We start from the raw sequence: 20,877 nt of genomic DNA, 5'->3' as shown, positions 1-20,877 counted from the left end.
GCATGTGGAAGCTGTTAAGCTGCTTCTCTTGTCTAGTATATGTCGTCCATGTTTTGCTGCCATACAGTGAGGTACTCAGGACGCGTGCTCTATAGATGGCAAATTTGGTTCCTCTTGTCAGTTTACTGTTTGCCCAGACAGGCTTGGCAAGCTTAGCCATGATTGAAGTAGCTTTCCCAATCCTCTGATTGATCTCAGAATCAAGTGAAAAATTGTCACTGACAATAGAGCCAAGATACGAGAATTGGCTTACAACATCCAACTGGTAGCTACCGATGTGTATCAATGGAGGCGACATAGCACTCTGACACATGAGTTTTGTCTTTTTAAGATTTATGGTTAGGCCAAAGTCCGTGCAAGCTTGGGAGAAGTGATCCATCAAGGTTTGCAATTCATGCTTTGAATGACAGGCAAGTGCGGCATCATCAGCAAAAAACAGGTCTCTAAGGGTGCTACCTCTCATTTTTGAGCTATTCCAAGAAGCATTTTTGGTCTTGAGACCAATTCATCTTCCCTCTTGAGGCTTCCCATGTGGGCAATTTGAGAGTATTGTCCTCATCTGAGTTTGTGTTTAGCTCTTCCCTGTGGACACAGAGGCTCTCAATGGTCAGAGCCCTTTTCTGTTTCTTACTCATATTATGGCTTATTTTTTTTAATTGAGGTCAGCTCCTGGGATACCAGGGTCACTATTTCAAGCTTCTTGTGCTGGGGGATAGGAGCTGTGTCACTGGCTTTCTACTCTGAGGCCTCTGTACCTTGTGGGTTCCTCACCACCCTGGGCTTGCTCCCTCTGCTTGCTTCTGGCCCTGGGGTGGCTGGGGCTGTGGGTGATCCTCCAGCTGCCAACCTGTCCTCTCAGCTTGTGCTGGTAGAACTCACAACTGGCCCGATGCACCACCAGCTTGCTGAACCAGGATCAAGGGGCCTCAGTTGCTCCACTGTGGCCAAGAGCCTCCTGCTGACTTGTCCAGACCCCCTCGATGCTCCACTCTGCAGTTCTGAGCTATGCTGTGCTCCCCTTTTGCCCGAGGGAGACTGACCATTCCTGAAGTCTTCTGAATTGTCCCAAGTTACAAGTTTGTGTCTCTGTCTTCTTGTAGGTTCTGTAGTTTCAGAATCCATTTTGAGGCTTGATTTAATGTTCATTTGAGGGAAACACAGAGCTCAGGCAACTTCTGGCTTCTCTCTGCCATCTTCGCTCCTCCTTGAGTTGGTTGACTTTATAAAACATAGAAAGACTTGCATGAAATAATGAAGAGTGAAAGGAGTGGAAGTGGCAGAACATTCTACACAATAACAGCACTATTGTTCAAAGAGCAATTGTGAACAAGTACGTAATTGTAAGTATGATAAACAATTAAATGGACTCCACAGGACCTCTGAATGAAGATGCCATCCACCTTCAAAGGGAAGAGTTAATAAATAGAAACATGCATGTTATGGTTTTACATATGTATAAATATATGTATGTGTGTATCTACATATGTGTGTATGTATGTATGTGTCAAAAGGTAGCCCTCTCCAGTAAGGGATGTGGAGGGAGGGAGATGGTTCAGAAGTTTTAATGTAAAATAAATAAATAAGGAAATTTAGATTTTTTTAATGAACATTTTTTTCCCCAGGGCAATGAGGGTTAAGTGACTTGCCCAGAGTCACACAGCCAGTAAGTGTCAAATATCTGAGGCAGGATTTCAACTTAGTTCCTCCTGAATCGATGGTAGGTGCTGTATCCACTGCACCAACTACCTTCCCCCTGGATTTTTTTTTAAAGAAATTGTGTTAGACAGGAATCCCTTGTAATATTCAGGAAAGGTGATGAGCTTTGGGGATGCAAGCAGAGTGGGCAGTCACCTGCAGTTTTCACTGAGTCCAGGAGAGGGCAGACAAGGTCGTTCTTGGGTGGGACAGGGGTTACTGAGCTGGGAATGATGCTCACATGTGGTACCTAGAGAGGAAGAGAGATAGCAAGGGGAAGGAGCACTGCCTGTGGCCAGAAGAGTCATCAGGTCCCATGAGCACTGACAAGGGCAGGGGGATGCTTCTTAAGGCCTATTGGAGGGGTGGGGCTTATTCTCAAAGGTGGGCAAATGTGGCCAGGGATGGTCACCGCTGAGGTCATGATCTACAGTCACACTTCCTCTCTAGAGTCTCTGCTGCCCCTTGTTTTCCCCTTGAAGGTGTCTGTCCTCATGCCCTCATGAGCACAGGGAGGTGTCCAAGGGCTCACCTTGGACACCTGAGATTGTTCTTTCCAAGGGAAAGTGGGAGCAGAGGCCTCCCCCTCACCTCCTCTTCACCACCCAAATCTTGAGGCATGAAGGCTCAATCTCCCCCAAGCAGCCTGAACAGGGGAAAGTTCTGGTTCTGGGGACAGAAGTCCTGGCTTTAAGCATAATGTCCATTTCTGGCTCTTCCAATCAGAGTGGCTTTGGGAATCTCACTGAATCTTCCTGGAATGTAGGAGAGAGACACACAGAGACAGAAACGCAGATGCAGAGAGACAGACAGAGAGACAGAGACCAACACAAACTGCATCCTACTGTCTGGCCTAGAGAGCTGAGGGGAGGCAGAGACCAGCAGAGAGGCTGCTCCTCTCACCAGACTCTCCATCTCCTTCCTCAGAGCATTTCCACGGGCTGGCCTCCAAAGCCTGCAGTGCTCTGCCTTCCCATATCTGGATCCCTGGCACCCTTCACTTCCCAGATAAAATCTTAGCCTGCAGGAAGCCTTTCCCATCCTTCTTAGTTCTAGCACCTCCCTTCCATTGAATAACTCCACCATAGCCAATGTCCATGGATCTGTACACAACAGTTTACACTTTGTCTCCTCTATAAGAATTACTCCCATGGATGATGGCTATGATGACAGAGCTAGAAACTGGACCCCTGGTGTTGAGGATGCTGCTACTCACAGAGGTCTTGAATGCTCCAGATATCAAATTTGGGCCCAACATAGGTTATCTCTCAAACACATTCTGATGAGAGAGAGGATGGTAACTAGGGGATGTAGTTATACATTTCAGGTTTTACCATAAATCTGCCCAATCAGATCTCTGTTATGTACTGCCAAGGGCACCAAGGGCTATTTGGATTTCAGAGGAAATATTCTACTGCCTCTTCTCATTCTAGAGTCAGAAGAGAAACCTGGGATAATTTTCTTTGGTGGGTCTGAAAAACTGCTGCCCTTACTAGACCCTGGGTTGGGTACCTTGAACATAAAATTATGCTTACAATTTTAACTTTGGAAATAGAATAAATTTCTAATTCCACTGCATGAGAGTTACAAGAATTGAAAGAATCCTTGAATTCTCTGGCAGATGTTGTCCTGGACTGAGATGGAGTCTATGTGGTTCAGAACACCTCTTGAAGGTTGAGCTCCAGTACAGAGGTTACCTGGATGGCTGGAACTGTTCACAACTGTTTGCTTGACCCAGTTTTTCATGGAACTCTTAGATTTATTATGTATTGGGGTCCCTGTTGCCCTTTGGTCTGTTTGTTAATCATTCATGTTTTGTGTTGTGGTCCTTGCATTTGTAATTCTACCTCCTAGTGATGTAGGAGGCAAAAAGAGCTTATTAGAAAAACCTAAGACCCAAGCTCTAATTCAGATATTAGCTCTAAAAGGGATTCAGATCCCAGTTAATGGATAACTTACAAGTCAAAATGCTGGGTTCTCTTACCCACAGAAATCAGTACCCATAACCAGACCATAAAGGGTCAGGCCAAAGAACAAAAAAGGAAATGACAGCCTATAGAAATTTAGATCAGAAATAAATGAAAAATGAATATGTTTTGAAATTAGTCATGGGAAACAGAAAGAGCCAAATTTGTCCCCAGATTCGCCTTATGACGGTTAAACCCCCAAAACACACCTCCACTGAAAAAGGGACCCACCTCGGGGTTGTCTTAGGACCCCAGGAACTCCAAATTAGGCTAAGCCCTTTCCTGGACCTCCCTAAGGTGGAGATTATTATAATAAGAAGGGAGACCCTCTCCTCTACCTCCCTAAAGTGGAGATTATTATATTGAGACTGATAATCAATTTATCAATACTATAAATATAACTGTCTTTTCTTTCCCTTTCACTCCTTGTGGTCAACAGTCTTTCAGTAAAACTTGGAAAACTGAGTCACTGAGTCTTGTAATTCTTTGGGGATGACTCATGATCAATCTGATCACCCTAAGTCCATCCCACATTCAGGTTTGTTATGGGAGTCAACAAAGAGCAATCCCCCAGGGTATGGGCACAAAAGCAGTCAGTATGGGATTAAGATGACAGGATGGCAGGGATGGGCTTTTCTATGCTGAGCTAAAGAAGGGTGGCTCCAGGCTCTTTCATGGTTGTTGGAAAGGCACAGAATCCAAACCTTCTTGGTTTGGTGGGACATCTATCTATAAGAGCTTTGGATATTGCTACATTAGTGGCAACACAAAGGGTAGAGGAAGCAGGAACCTGAGGTAGATAAAGACCAGGGACAAGATGGAAAAACTTTACAAAATGGAGTCATGTTGGTTACTTCGCTACCTACACAGGGAGACTGGAGCTAGAGGGAATGCCCCCTGGGAGCCTCAGACTCCCACCTCAGGTAAGTGCAGTCTCTGCACAGACTCTACTAACACCAGTAGCTGAAGCCATTCCCATAGACCTAGGGGAAGGTCTAGAAAGCTGGCAATACCTTCCTTATGGATTGTTTCTTTACAAAAACAGGCATTAAGTTGAACCAAGTAGTAACAACACTACCTTGCTCCCTGCTCCTGTGTTTGAAACTGATTCATTGGCCCCTTGGTATCTTGAGCACCAAAGCCCCTGCCTCCAAACTGCTGCCCTGCCCTGTTTATTTTTAAGTTCTCTCTCAATAGAACTGACTGATGAGGATGAGCACTCATTAGTCTCTGTTCCCTAGGGATCATGTCTTTGCTCTCTCAATGCCTATCTGCCATGGTTCCCCCACAAACATACAGCTTCTCTCCCTCTTTGTTTCATGAGGCCAAGCTCTCCCTTGTGGCAACTAAAGGTCCAGGAAACCACTTTGCACCTGAGTCTTGTCTGGACAGGTCTGCAGCAGAGTCCAGAAGGCTTCCCCAGCTCTTGTCCTTTGCACTGTTGTCAGCAGAGCAAAGATTGTTCTTCTGCTGCAGCTCCTGTCCTACCTCAGGTCTCACAAGCCTTTCCACATCTCTCTGAACCCCTTCTCCCTTACCATTTCTTGGGTCAAGTCATTAAGCATTTCAGAAGGCCTTAGTGATACAAGCCCCAGAATTCTAATACACAGAGCTCTGGGGTCATCTCCTTGCCCTTGTGTTTCTAAGACCTCCCCTGGCACAGTGATTGAATGAAAGAAGACATCTCTGCTGTTTCATAAGCAAACTTTCATGCGTAATGGTCTCAGTGACTTCACTGAGAGAGAAATTTGTGCTACACGTCAGAGAATCCCAACAGGAGAGAAACTATATGAATGCATTCAATATTGTTGGGGCTAAATTTATTATGGGGAGAGTTAATTGGGTGGCTTACCATAATATTGGGGTTCAGAAAATAATGAGACCTCTAGGTCCAAAGTTTCCTCCCTTCCAAACTGCCTTTTTGAGTTATTTCTCCCGGGTTAATAAGAAATGAGGTCAACAGCTTCTTTTCCGCAAACAAACCAGGTTTTATTAATGGGAATAAAATTGACAACAAAGGTGAAGTTAATAAAGCCAGGGACAAGGAAATAGGGGAAGAGAAAAATGGATAAGCTCCCTAGCTCTAGCAAAGACTGACTCAAACCCCAAACTTGCTTCCAGTTCAGCTAACACAAAGAGCTGGCCATGCTTATAATACCTCACCACCTGGGGCCCATGGTTTCAATGGGAGTCAGCTGTGCAGTCCCTCTCTGGTGTGCTCTCTAAGCTCACCAAAAGGAAAGAGAACTTCTCCGAGTGAGCATTCCCTTTTTCTACTTTTTCCCCCTCTCCTTCCCCTAAAATGAAGATCCTTCAAGTTGCTTGGCTGAGAGTGGTCACCCTAGTAATATCAATAGTACACTAACATATCGCTCAGGGCAGGCCATGTGTGGCCTATATCTAATCCCAAGTAGGTACTTAGTCCATTTCTCATTCTCACCCAATTCAAACAATCATAAATGAAGCAGGTAGGGCCCCTAGGCATCTGTTAAATTTCATTTTTATCACATTCCCCTCTTTGTTTCTTCAAGAAACACAGGGTGTTTCCTACAATATGGAAGGGCTTTTCCAGATAGGAGAGATCTTACTGCTCATCAGAGAATTCACACTGAAGAGAAACCTTATGAATGTAATCAGTGTGGAAAGCCTTTCAAATGTAGGAAGGATGTTGATGTACTCTAAGATAAAGATAAGGTGTCTGCCTGAAAGCCTTCCCACATTGAGTTCATATACAGCTGCTCAGAAAAATGAATTCTCAGGAGCAGCTAGGTGGCGCAGTAGATAAAGCATTTGCCCCAGACTCAGGAGGACCTGAGTTCAAATTGAGCCTCAGACACTTAACACTTACTAGCTCTGTGACCCTGGGCAAATCACTTAACACTAATTGCCTCACTAAAAAAAAAAAAAAAAAAGAATTCTCTAATTTTGAACAAGCTCTAAACAACAAGTGAATGCATTTCCTCATTTGTCACAGTTATAAGATATCTATATAATATGAAATCTCAGGTGGGAAATAAAAGAAGATTAGGGCCTGAATGTCTTATCACATTGATTATACTCCTAATGTTTCTTTGCAGTGTGGATTCCCTGATGTGCAGCAGGTCTAGAGCTGCACCTGAACTTCTTTCCACACTAATTAAATACATAAGGTTTCCCTCCAGTGTGAATTCTCTGATGTACAGCAAAATGTGAGTACTGTGTCAAAGCCTTTCTACACTGATTACATTCATAAGGTTTCTTTCCAGGGTAGATTTTCTGATGTACAACAACACTGGAGGTGATAGAAAGAGTGCCTGGACTCAAGGTTCAGGAGGATCTTGTGGATTTCTGGGGTGGAGCCAAGATGATGGAGGAAAGGCAGTAAACCCTCAGAACTCATGACAGGATCACTCTAAAAAAACCTCCCAATAATGCCATAGGATAATTCCTAGAGCAGCAGAACCCACAAAGGAACATGCTGAGATCATTTTCCTTCAAAGATGGCTTAGAAGGTTGGCAGGAGAGGACTACGGTGCCAGGGCGGGAGTGAAGTCCAACCCCACAGGCATACTGATACAGATCCAGTACCAAGCAGGCCTCGCCAGAGAAAAAGACCCTTGGAGCCTCTGAATCAGGTACAGCAACACTGTCATCTAGCCCTAAGCTCCTGGTCTGGTGAGAAGGCTGAGCAGTTGGCCAGTGGGAGTATTACAAGAGTCTCTGCTAGAGCTGAGGTGGAACTTGGGTGTTTTACCCCTGCTGGGAACCAAGAAGTAGGCTTGAGTAGTGGTGGCCCAGGTGGGAGAGGGGTGGAGGTTTGTTGGAGCAAACAATAAGCCTGGAACTCAATGTGAAAGTCTTTCCATACTTGTGACATTCATAATGTTTCTGTCCAGTGTGAATTCTCTCATGCTTAGCAAGCCTGGAGTTGCTTGTGAAAGCCTTTCCACATTGATTACATTCACAAGATTTCTCTCCAGTGTGGATTTTCTCATGCTTATCAAGATAGGAGTGCTGTGTGAAAGCCTTTCTACACTGCTTACATTCATAGAGATTCTCTCCAGTGTGGATTTTCTCATGCTTAGCAAGGTGAGAAATCTCTGTGAAAGCCTTTCCACACTGATTATATTCCTAAGGTTTCTCTCCACTGTGGATTCTCTGATGTTCAGCAAAACTGGATCTCTGTGTGAAAGCCTTTCCACACTGATAACACTCATAAGGTTTCTCTCCAGTGTGGATTCTCTGATGTTTAGCAAGACCAGATCTCCATGTGAAAGCCTTTCCACACTGATTACATTCAAACAGTTTCTCTCCAGTGTGGATTCTCTCATGCTTAGCAAGATGAAAACTATTTGTGAAGGCCTTTCCACACTGATTACATTCAAACAGTTTCTCTCCAGTGTGGATTCTCTGATGTTTATAGCAAGAGTACAGTGGTGTCTGAAAGCCTTTCCACACTAATTACATTCATAAAGTTTCTCTCCAGTGTGGATTCTCTGATGTTCAGCAAAACTGAATCTCTGTGTGAAAGCCTTTCCACACTGATTACATTCATAAAGTTTCTCTCCAGTGTGGATTCTCTGATGTTCAGCAAAACTGAATCTCTGTGTGAAAGCCTTTCCACACTGATAACACTCATAAGGTTTCTCTCCAGTGTGGATTCTCTGATGCATAGCAAGATGAGAACTCTGTGTGAAAGCCTTTCCACACCGCTTACATGAATAAGGTTTCTCTCCAGTGTGGATTCTCTGATGCTTAGCAAGAGTAGAGTAGTGGCTGAAAGCCTTTCCACACTGCTTACATGTATAAGGTTTCTCTCCAGTGTGGATTCTCTGATGTATAGCAAGACGGGATCTCTGTGTGAAAGCCTTTCCACACTGTTTACATTCATAAGGTTTCTCTCCAGTGTGGATTTTCTTATGTTCAACAAGACCAGATCGCCATGTGAAAGCCTTTCCACATTGCTCACATTCATAAGTTTTCTCTCCAGTGTGAATAATCTGATGTTTAGCAAGACCAGATCTGCATATGTAAGCCTTTCCACACTGATTACATTCATAAGGTTTCTCTCCAGTGTGGATTCTCTGATGCTTACCAAGAGTATAGTGGTTTCTGAAAGCCTTTCCACACTGATGACATTCATAAGGTTTCTCTCCAGTGTGGATTTTCTGATGCATAGTAAGATGAGAACTCTGTGTGAAAGCCTTTCCACACTGCTTACATTCATATGGTTTCTCTCCTGTGTGGATTCTCTGATGTTTAGCAAAACCAGATCTCCATGAGAAAGCCTTTCCACAGTGTTTACATTCATAAGGTTTCTCTCCATTGTGGATTCTCTGATGTTCATTGAAATAGGAGCTGCTTAGGAAACCCTTTCCACACTGATTACAACCATAAGGTTTCTCTCCAATGTGGATTCTCCAATGTACAGCCAGACAGGAGCTTTGTGTGAAAATCTGTCTACACTGATTACATTCACAAAACTTTTTTCCATTGTGAATGTTCTGATACTTGATAAGATCTGAGTTCCATGTTAAGGCTTTTAACATGTTAAGGCCACACTTATAACCTGTATATCTTTTCATTCCATGGTAAAATCCAGAATGGCAAGGAAGAGAGAAGTCATGGGGTAGGAAGGTGTTTCTCAGTGAGTGGGATGGGAAGTACACCCACTGACCCCTGTAATAGAGACTGGAGGAGAAAGAGGCCAAAGCACTGATTTTATTTCTTTCGAAAGAAAGGTGTACCACACTCACTGGGACAACCAGGAGGTGTGGCACACCGAGATTAGGAAACCAAGCAGTTTTTATACTCTTTACAGACATTTAATTTGAACAAAATGAGGTAATTAGGTTAATACTATATGTTCAGCAATAAATCTTTCTCCTGGCATGTTCAGCGATAAGTCTCTCTCCTGGGTCAGAGTGCCCCAACCTCAGGGGTTCAGCCATAGGTTATTTTTCAAAATTTCCTCTTTCAGCAACAATTTATCATATCTACATAATATCTCAGTGCAGACCCTATGAAGCAATTTTTAAGTTGATATGCCGATATTTAGAACGGGGGATAGTAGCTTCCCGTTATTGCCTCTCTCTAGAGAAAAAAAAAAAACAGAGAGAGAAATAAGGGGCTCTAAGGAGCTCTAAGACTTTGAGATCAGATCACTAGGCCGAAGGGGGGGGCACTTTCCATCTCAGTGGAGGGTCACATCCCTATGTCCCTCTCATCAGTTAGCCATGAAGTTTACTCATTCTTCTAGGGAAGGAGATCAGTAGATAGGGACTTAATTTGCTTTCCCAGATATTCAGAGAGACAATGGAGACAATTGATCCATAGCACCCAAATGACTCTGGGGTGTTCCTGATATCCACTAACCGGCACATTGTCTGGGTTCACCTTGGAGTTCCCTTGGATGGCATTTGGATCTCATTAATCCAAGATTTTACAACATTCTTTTGGATAATAATGAAGCTCCATGAAATCCAGGTGGTTTGTATATTAACAATATGTGAGAAATGGGTAGTTGTCTCCTCTCAATATGGATAGAACAGTCAGTCATACTCCCCTTGACCTGTTTGTAGGACAAAGGTCTCAGATCCCCTCCTCCCCCTCAGGTTAGCAAGGTCACATGGTTCAAGGAGCCCTGGTCTCAATAAGGTCTGCTCCAGAGTTGTGTCCATATAAGGAAGTATAAGGTCCACTCCTGAGTTATGCCCATACAAGTATGAGATTTAAAATTGGATATTAGATCATAAATCTCCCCTCTTTAACCTTTCCCTTAATTTGTCTCCCAGACTAGTAAATGGAAGAAGCTTCTGGTTTTCTAGTTAGACATTTTATCGTATGGTAGTCACAAGGTGATGTTGATTAGAAGGATAGGAAAGTAGAAATACAATACAAATCTTCTGTAACAATGTCTAATATAATCAGCTATTTACATTCGTTTATTATTTATATGTCATTATACTCTGGGTATGGTTTGGAATTATTGTATATATCACTAATATATTCTCAGTTATGCAGCATAGCACACATTTTTACCATCATATTGTCTTTGGTGAAATTAATGAGATTTCAGAAATATGGAAACTTATCATTTCAGAGACTAACTTGCTGTGAACTCTGATGCAGGCCCTGGAGAGAATATATGTGCAACAAAAGGAGAGACAGGTATACATAAGTCCATGGTTTGCTTATGATGGTGACTATGTAGAGCACAATTACTAGGCACAGTCCAGTATTCATCCTCTCTCCCTCCTAATTTAACCTAATTTAACTGAACTTACTTATCTTTTTATCTCAGTTGAATTCACCTGTGGCCTAGCACAATCACTGGCTGTCTCGGAACCATGAGATATGGTATGATAACCTTTCCATAACATTTTCAGGTGTCATGAACACATACTAAATTTGCTTTGATCCAGACACATGGTGGTAAAAAGTGTTACTGATTGCAAAATGCTATGCTAAGGTTTAGTAAAAAAAAAAAAAAAATACAGCAATTCAAACAGTTAAAGAAGAAATCCAGCTTTCCAGACCAGAGTCCAGAGTCCAGAATCCAGACCAGAGTCCAGAATCCAGTTTTCCAGACCAGAATCCAGTTTCCTCCTGATGACATCTTACCACTTCAAGAAGACAAGAGAACTCAGAGACTTTATATGAACTGTTTTGCTTTATTAGCTTTTACTATCTCCTCTCTGTTATATACTATCTGTAACATGTACTCTCTGCAGAGGCTCTCCCTTTGCAAGACAAATGTCAAAGCGTCGGTTCATGAGGAAAGAAAAAAAAATCGCCCCTCTGGACAAAACTTTCCTCTCTTCCTTTTCTGTATTGTTGTTCGCATATTATTAGTCAGCAGAAGTTATTATATTCTTTTTACTGTTCCATCAAGGAAACATTCCATTTCTTGAGGAAGCAAAGGGGGGAAATGTGGTAAAATATGAAAGTTTTTAACAGTCGGTTAGGATAACTGAAAGACGCCAGTTTTTCAAGGACCACCCTTTTGGGGAGGAGATGAACAGTCCGCCTGCTGCGCATGTCAGACTGCCTGCCGGGTACAGTCCGCCTGCTGCGCATGTCAGACTGCCTGCCGGGTTTTTTGACTTCCGGGGTGGAGAGAACGAGAGTGGCCTTTTTTGCCGGCTTGGCGGGACTCCTGGCGGCGCGGCACAGACGGTCTGACTCACTCCAAAGGTGGCCTAAATCGGTTTGGTGAGTTTTTATAAGGAATATAGACTAAGCCTAGATTTAAGACGATTTGTACTGTATTTCTATTTTCCTATCCTTCTAATCAACAACACCTTATATACAATAAAGGCTCTATCTAGAAAACCAGAAGCTTCTTCCATTTACTAGTCTGGGAGATAAATTAAGGGAAGGGTTAAGTAGGGGAGATTTATGATCTAATATCCAATTTTAAATCTCACACTTCTTAAGTCTAAGCTTAGTCTTTATTCCGTATAAAACTCACCAAAAGCCCAAGGCCACCTTTGGGGAGAGAGAGACTGTGTCAAGTCCGTGCTGCTGCTAACCGCGGGCTGGGCCCAGTCGAACTCTCATCAGCATCAGCCTGTGCAGCGCAGTCAGGAGACCAGCAGAGCAGGAAAAAAAGTCCCACCTCCATTTTCTCCTTGCCTCTTAAGCTCACACCCCGGAAGTGGAATGCTAGCTGGTGCTCTGACGTGCGCAGCAGGTGGACTGGCGTGCGTAGCTCATGCCATTGGTCTCTTCCCTGAAAGGGTGGTCCTTCAAAAACTGGCATCTTTCAGTTATCCTAAGTGACTGTTAAAAACTTTCATTTTTTTTTACCACACAAGGAAGAGGGGTGGGAATACTGTGTTCCCATTAGATAGTTTTGGCATGTAGATTGTAACCCCAACAGTGATGAAAAAGGGGAGGGTCCATTTTGTATTAGAGACTAGGGTATAAAACAGGGCCTTCAAGCCCCCTTTCTGGGCACCCACTAGCTGCACACTGGGGTGCCTCCTTCTCATGAGAATGAAATAAAGAGCCTTTGTCACTTTGCTGCTGAGTTCCTGAGAATTATTGAGAAGAGGATGGATTTTTCCCTCACACAATACATAAGGACAACTGGAGATAACCCTGCATGTTTGAGTCAATTGGGGATAAGTGACTTGTCCAGGGTGACACAGTTAGTGTCAAGAGTCTGAGTCCTCCTGACTCCAGGGCAAGTGCTCTAACCACTGGGCCACTTAGCTGCCCCACTAAAGACCCCTGCCAGGACCCCAGAGGGCCTGGCCAGGGTCCATCGAGGTTGTTATCCTTCTCCTTCTCAGGCTCCTCCAGACATAAACATACACTGGATGAGAGTGAGTCACACTGAAGGTAATTTGGAGGTTGTGAAATTCCAGTCAGGTAAGGTCACTTCAACTAGGCCTATGGCTGGATAACCTTCCACTATTTCATGTATGAGTCTTTCTGGGTGCTGGAGCCTCTCCTGCTTCCTAGGGTTTGGTTGGGGGCTGCCCTGATGTCTCAGACTTGGGGGAGGCTTTTGGAGTGTGTGGGACTCAGCCTCCGTGAGGCCTCATGGCCAAGGCCTGTTGGAGGGGGGGGCTCCTTACTCACAGGGGTGCAAACATGGCCAGGCCCTGTCAGCAGCTGAGGTCAGGATCTCTGTCCATGCTTCCTCTCCACTGCCTGTGATGCCCCTTTCCTTCCCCATGATTGTGTCTGTGGTCATGGCCTCAGTAGCAGGTGTCCAAGGGGTCACCTTAGACAACCCAGACTGCCCCTTGTGAGAGCCAACAGGGCCCAGCTGGAGCAGCCAGGACAAGGGCCTCCCTGTCACCTCTTCTCAGTCAGCCCCATCCTGGAGCCAGAAGGCCCAGCTAAAGTCCCTCCTGCAGTCCTGCTCCACCAGGGCAGCTTGGAACAGGGATTAGCAAAGGACTGGCTGTGGGGTCGGGTGACCTGGGGTCAAAGCCCATGTCTGGCCTTTACTATCAGTGACACCTCAAGGAAGTCACTGAAACTCCCTGAGTGTAAGAGAGATGGACACAGACACTGAGAGACAGACAGACAGAGGAAAAGACTGAGAAAATAAGACAGAGAGAGATAAGGACAGAGCTGCAGAGGCTGCAGACCTCTGGGACCCTGAGGGGTGCTGGGGGGCACGTGGGCCTGGGCTGGCAGGGGAGGTTTTTGTCTCACTTCCCCACTGAATGTGTCACTGTGTGATAATAAACACTACCATCGTAATAATAGGACTGACAGTAGTAATCGGCCTCATCCTCAGGCTGGATGTTGCTGATGGACAAGTATCTGGTGGCCCCAGAGCCTGAGCCAGAGAAGCGATCAGGGATCCCATCGCCCCTGCCTGCACTTCCACCACTGCCGACATACATGATGTACCGAGGGGCCTTCCCTGGTCTCTGCTGGTGCCAATAAATATCCCTGCTGCTGTCCCCACCGCTCAGGGTGCAGGAGAGTTTGGCTGTGGCTCCCAGGGATGCAGAGGCAGAGGGAGGCTGAGTCACCACAAGCTGGGAGAAGGAACCTGCAAACACAGACACTCATTAATGTCCTAGAACAAGAAGAAATGGGGAAGGGGCTTTGAGACCCTCAGCAGAGAACCAGGGGCAGGGGTGAGGGAGCAGGACAGGGAGGGGTCTGAGGGCAGGCCTGACCTGAGCAGACAGTGAGCAGGAAGAGGCAGACAAGAGGCCAGGCCATGGTGCAGGGGACCCCAAGTGCTCTGCTCCCCAAAGAGCTCCCAGCTGGGCCTGGGCTCCTCCAGGTCCCTCTTATCCTGCCCCTGTAAGCCTGGGATGGGGGTTGGGAGGGTGGGAGGGGCCTGGATGCAAATCTGGGTCTGATCCAGCCTCTTCTCCAATAAAGGCTGGGTCCTAACCATGGGGTCACAGGTGCTGTGTCTGTCATGCTGGGGATGGGGGTGGTTTTTTGGTAAACCTTGGCCCTGCTGAGGTGAGGTGTCACACATGAGGCATCACAGGGTCAGGGCAGCCACAGGCACAGCCAGCTGGGCTGACATCCCCCTGAATGCCCAGGAGTAGCCCAACAGTGCCCCCTAATGGCTACAGGTCACCACTCCACCCCAACTCTTGTAAGTCAACATCAGGGCCCCACAGACCCCTGCTCACAGCCCACCCATCGCCCAAGGTAGTATCTGTGCACAGCACAAAAGTTGGATGGTCTCAGGAAAGGACAACCTTCTGCATGTGTGAGGGAGGGACCAGGTCCTGGAAGCTTGTTCTTCTTCACCCTCCAATGGTCACCCAAAGGCTTAGTTCATTTTCCAACAAAGGTCTGCTTCTTGATCTTCTGCTTCACTACTTTTCTTTTCTTTTTTTTTTTTTTGATTCATTGCTTTTCAATCGCACTCAGTCCAGTGAGGACATGTAGAGGTTTGGTAGAAGCACCATCATTGTTTTTGTTTTGTTTTGTGGGGCAATGAGGGTTAAGTGACTTCCCCAGGGTCACACAGCTAGTAAGTGTCAAGTGTCTGAGGCTTGATTTGAACTCAGGTCCTCCTGAATCCGGGGCCCATGCTTTATCCACTGCACCACCTAGCTGCCCCAAGCACCATCATTATTAACCAATGGTGAGGAATAACCACCCAATGGGATGGGAGTCCTGAGGTCCTAAAGGATCTTTGTGTGGAGCTAAGTCAGGGGCACTTCTGTCTACACTGGGCATGTGTTGTCACCTACCTGTGATACATGAGGTCCAATCAATAACAGAGGCTCTGCACAGCTCTAGACATTGCCAGTTGAAATTCTTTGGCCATTTTCTTCTGGCTGATCCAATACCTTCAGCATCTTTCCTCATCCTGGGGTATTGGTAAACCTTGGCCCCGCCCAACTGAGATGTCACACATGAGGCATCACAGGGTCAGGGCAGCCACATGCAGGGCCAGCTGGGCTGGTCCCTACCTGACATCCCCAGGCCCAGCCACACAGTGCCCCCTAGTGGCTGCAGGTCATCACCCCACCCCAAAGCCCCCTCCTGCTGACCTTCAAAGCCTTCTTTGGCTGGAGAATCATCTCAGCTTGTTCCTTTCTGGTTTTTGCTGTTCCAGGAATTGTCCTATGGCATTATTTGGAGGGGTTTGGGAGCGATCATGTCATGAGTTCTGAAAGCTTAGTGCCTTTCCTCTCAATCGATCTTTTAAATCCTTTTTGAGCTCTTCCAAGAAGCGTTTTTGGTCTTGAGACCAATTCATCTTCCCTCTTGAGGCTTCCCATGTGGGCAATTTGAGAGTATTGTCCTCATCTGAATTTGTCTTTAGCCTCTTCCCTGTGGACACAGAGGCTCTCAATGGTCAGAGCCCTTTTCTGTTTCTTACTCATATTGTGGCTTATTTTTTTTAATTGAGGTCAGCTCCTGGGATACCAGGGTCACTATTTCAAGCTTCTTGTGCTGGGGGATAGGAGCTGTGTCACTGGCTTTCTGCTCTGAGGCCTCTGTACCTTGTGGGTTCCTCACCACCCTGGGCTTGCTCCCTCTGCTTGCTTCTGGCCCTGGGGTGGCTGGGGCTGTGGGTGACCCTCCAGCTGCCAGCCTGTCCTCTCAGCTTGTGCTGGTAGAACTCACAACTGGCCCGATGCACCACCAGCTTGCTGAACCAGGATCAAGGGGCCTCAGTTGCTCCACTGTGGCCAAGAGCCTCCTGCTGACTTGCCCAGCCCCCTCGATGCTCCACTCTGCAGTTCTGAGCTGTGCCGTGCTCCCCTTTTGCCCGAGGGAGACCGACCTTTCCTGAAGTCTTCTGAATTGTCCCAAGTTAGAAGATTGTGTCTCTGTCTTCTTGTAGGTTCTGTAGTTTCAGAATCCATGTAGAGGCTTGATTTAATGTTCATGGGAGGGAAACGCAGAGCTCAGGCAACTTCTGGCTTCTCTCTGCCATCTTCGCTCCTCCTTGAGTTGGTTGATAAAACATGGAAAGACTTGCATGAAATAATGAAGAGTGAAAGGAGTGGAAGTGGCAGAACATTCTACACAATAACAGCACTATTGTTCAAAGAGCAATTGTGAACAAGTACGCAATTGTAAGTATGATAAACAATTAAATGGAGTCCATAGGACCTCTGATTGAAGATGCCATCCACCCTCAAGGGGAAGCATTAATAAATAGAAACATGGGAGGTGCTTGGGTGGGCGTTGTGTCAGGAAGACCTGAGTTCAGATCTCACTTCAGATTATTAGCTGTTTGATCCTGGGCATCACTATAGTCCTCCCAGCCTCAGTTTCCTTATCTGTAACATGTACTTTCCAAGGCTGTGGTGCCATAACTTAAAGTGATGTATGAGTGCCTATACTTGTTCTTCTTACTGTGATTCCCAGGGTGGTTCCTACTGGAGGCATCAGTCCACCCCATTCTTCTCTGGGAGCTTTGGGAAGCGTCACCTTTTCCCCTTCTGGTCTTCATATGATTTTCTAGACCTAGGTTTACTTTCCCTAGGACAAATGGGCCCCCAGGGTTAGGTGTCATTCCCTGCCCTACCTCCCACAAACACCCACACATCCTTTGGACTTTCCCCTACTCTGTGATATGTAAGCTTGCCAAGCATGTCTGGGCAAACAGTAAACTGACAAGAGGAACCAAATTTGCCATCTATAGAGTATGCGTCCTGAGTACCTTACTGTATGGCAGTGAAACATGGACTAGACAAGAGAAGAAGCTTAACAGCTTCCACAGGCGCTGGCTGCCTGCGGCGCATTCTTGGCATATCTTGGTCAGATGGGATCACCAACACAGAAGTTCTCCAAGGCGCGCAACTTCGGAGCATCTACACGCTACTGAAACAAAGATGGCTGTGCTGGCTCGGTCATGTGCTCCTCATGCAAGATGGGCACATTCCTAAAGACCTGCTCTATGGCGAGTTAGCCTCAGGCCAAAGGCCTGCTGGACACCCCCAGCTTCGCTGTAGAGATGTTTGCAAGCGAGACCTGGGGGCTCTGGGAATGGACACCGGCAGCTGGGAGATGGCCAAGGACCGCGCCCAATGGAGTTCAGTTCTCAGAAGCAGCTTGTGCGCAGCTGAGATGGGCCTCCAAGCTCTGGAGGAAGAAAAGCGAATGAGATGCAGGAACCGACGGGCAAGAGAGCGCAGTTTTCAGATGTCCTCGTTGTGGCAGGAGCCAGGGCTCCCCTATCAGACTGCACAGCCACACTGTGGCCTGTGGCTCTTCAAGGCGCTGATCCGTGGTCATCCACCACTGGTGGGAGCCTACTACTACTACTATTATTGACCAAAGACTGGTGTTAAAGCTTCTAATTTAAGGGGACCCCTCATTAGATTTTTAGACTTCGCAATTAGATTTTAAACCTTACAGGATGTATGAAGAAAGATACTATCTGCATACAGGGAAAGAATTGAAAGAGAATAGAAGCATGTATTGAAAAATTTTACATATATGTGTGTGTCTAGAAATCTATACATGCATATGTGCATACATACATATATATATATATACTGCTTATAAACCTATTTACATCTAATGGTAGCCATCTCTAAGGTGGGGGAGAGAAAAATTAAATTTACATGGCAATTTTGTTGTATGCTTGAAAGGAATAGCAAGTTCTGAAGAGTAGATTTCATGTGTAATCACCTTTTTCATTATACTTTTTTAATTGAAATGCTTATTTTATTCCATAAATTTAAAAAAATGCCTCTTAAATAACAATAAAAGAAAAATATTGGACTTTGGAAGGGATGTGGGAAACCTGGGACACTAATCCCTTCTTGGAGAAGTTGTGAAAGCATGCAACCATTCTGGAGAGCAATTTGGACCTATGCCCAAAGGGTTCCACAACTGTGCATACCCTTTGATCCAGCAATACCACTAGAGGTTCATAGGACAAAGACATCTCCCAAACAGAGAAAAAGACCTATCTGTACAGAAACATGTATAGCAGCTCTTTTTGTGGTGGCAAAGAATTGGAAATGAAAGGACAGTGCAGTCACTGGGGAATGGCTAAACAAGCTGTGGTATATGAGAGTGATGGAACATTTTGGGGCTTTAATAAAAGACAAGGAAGATGATTTCAGGGGCCTGACACCTCTTCTGAATCAGCTCCATCCTGGAGCCAGAAGGCCCAGCTAAAGCCCCTCCTGTGGGAAGGCTCCTCCAGGGCAGCTTGGAACAGAGGGAAAGGACTGGCTGTGGGGTCAGGTGACCTGGGGTCAAGGCCCATGTCTGGCCTTTACTATCAGTCACATCTCAAGGAAGTCACTGAAACTCCCTGAGTGTAAGAGAAAGAGAGATGGACACGGAGACTGAGAGACAGACAGAAAGAAGAAGAGAGTGAGAAAACAAGACAGAGAGAGATAAGGACAGAGCTGCAGAGCCTCCAGACCTCTGGGAACCTCAGGGGGCAGGGGGGAAGCTGGGCCTGGACTGGCAGGGGAGGTTTTTGTCTCACTTCAACACTGAGTGTGTCACTGTGTGAGCATAACCACCACCAGCATGATAAGAGGACTGACAGTAGTAATCTGCCTCATCCTCAGGCTGGATGTTGCTGATGGACAAGTATCTGGTGGCCCCAGAGCCTGAGCCAGAGAAGCGATCAGGGATCCCATCGCCCCTGCCTGCACTTCCACCACTGCCAACATACATGATATACCGAAGGGCCTTCCCTGGTCTCTGCTGGTACCAATAAATATCCCTGCTGCTGTCCCCACCGCTCAGGGTGCAGGAGAGTTTGGCTGTGGCTCCCAGGGATGTGGAGGCAGAGGGAGGCTGAGTCACCACAAGCTGGAAGAAGGAACCTGCAAACACAGACACTCATTAATGTCCTAGAACAAGAAGAAATGGGGAAAGAGCTTTGAGACCCTCAGCAGGGAACCAGGGGCAGGGATGAGGGAGCAGGACAGGGAGGGGTCTGAGGGCAGCCCTGACCTGAGCAGACAGTGAGCAGGAAGAGGCAGACAAGAGGCCAGGCCATGGTGCAGGGGACCCCAAGTGCTCTGCTCCCCAAAGAGCTCCCAGCTGGGCCTGGGCTCCTCCAGGTCCCTCTTATCCTGCCCCTGTAAACCTGGGATGGGCATGGGGAGGGTGGGAGGGGCCTGGATGCAAATCTGGGTTTGATCCAGCCTCTTCTTCAATAAAGGCTGGGTCCTAACCATGGAATCACAGGTGCTGTGGGGAGGGCCTGTCATGCTGGGGATGGGGGTGGTTCGTTGGTAAACATTGGCCCCGCCCAGCTGAGATGTCAGACATGAGGCATCACAGGGTCAGGGCAGCCACATACAGGGCCAGCTTGGCTGGTCCCCACCTGACATCCCCAGGACCAGCCCCACAGTGCCCCCTAGTGGCTGAAGCCCATCACTCCACCCTATTTAAGTCAACATCAGGAGACCCACAGACCCCTGCTCCCTGCCCACCAATTCCCCAAAATAACATCTGTCCACAGGACAAAAGAAGGATGGGCTCAGGACAATAAAACTTCTGCATGTGTGAGGGAGGGACCAGGTCCTCGAGGCTTCTTCTTTTTCACCCTCCAATAGTCACCCAAAAGCTTAGTTCATTTTCAGACAAAGGTTTGCTTCTTGATCTTCTGCTTCATTACTTTTCAGTCACACATGGTCCAGTGAGGACATCTAGAGGTTTGGAAGATGGGCCATCATTGTGAACCAGTGGTGAAGAGTTACCACCCAATGGGATGGGAGTCCTGAGGTCTCAGAGGATCTTTGGGTTGATCTAACTCAGCGGCACTTCTGTCTACACTGGGCATGTGTCCTCACCTGCCTGTGAGACATGAGGTCCAATCCATAACAGAGCCTCTGCACAGCTCTAGTCATTGCTCATTGAAAGTCTCAGGACATTTTCTTCTGGCTGATCCAACACCTTCAGCGTCTTTCCTCCTCTTCTTCCAGAGTTTTCCCAAAGGGTAGGATGCCATCAACATGCATAGAGGTCATGTCTCCACGTCAGCCTTTGAATGTGAGAGGTGCCCCCAAGAAGACTGGGAGCAAATCTGCAAAAAAGGAGAATCCACTTGGACAGATTCATACAAAGCACTCTTGACCTTCCCACCTCTGCCCTAGGGGTCTAGTAGGAGCCACAAGGATGGATTGTTCACACAAAAGGAAAATAACTCTTAAGTGTGTGTCGTGGTGGCACCAAGCTAAGGCCTGGGGCTGCAAGTGGAAAATGAAGACAGCTCCTGTCCTCAAGGAGCTCCCACTGAGCTGGAGGGTTTTGTCTGCAGGTCAGATGGGCTCTGTCCATGGTCCTGAGGGTGCAG

General features: G+C 46.5%; 1 pseudogene and 2 gene segments (V, D, J or C); all 3 read right to left on the bottom strand.

Moving 5' to 3' along the window:
• Positions 1 to 6,794: 6,794 nt before the first annotated feature.
• On the bottom strand, positions 6,795 to 8,782 carry LOC122735108 (annotated as a pseudogene).
• Positions 8,783 to 13,780: 4,998 nt separating this feature from the next.
• On the bottom strand, positions 13,781 to 14,402 carry LOC122733912. The segment is given in 2 exon segments: positions 13,781 to 14,163; positions 14,294 to 14,402. Coding segments are annotated over 2 exon segments (396 nt in total).
• A 1,493-nt stretch (positions 14,403 to 15,895) lies between these two features.
• On the bottom strand, positions 15,896 to 19,629 carry LOC122735064. The segment is given in 4 exon segments: positions 15,896 to 15,923; positions 16,097 to 16,246; positions 19,054 to 19,399; positions 19,530 to 19,629. Coding segments are annotated over 4 exon segments (570 nt in total).
• Between the last annotated feature and the right edge of the window lie 1,248 nt (positions 19,630 to 20,877).

Source organism: Dromiciops gliroides, chromosome 1 (assembly GCF_019393635.1).
Source record: "Dromiciops gliroides isolate mDroGli1 chromosome 1, mDroGli1.pri, whole genome shotgun sequence".
NCBI lineage: Eukaryota > Metazoa > Chordata > Mammalia > Microbiotheria > Microbiotheriidae > Dromiciops > Dromiciops gliroides.
The sequence above is the reverse complement of the archived record's forward strand: the minus strand, read 5'-3'. Positions and strand labels throughout refer to the sequence as shown.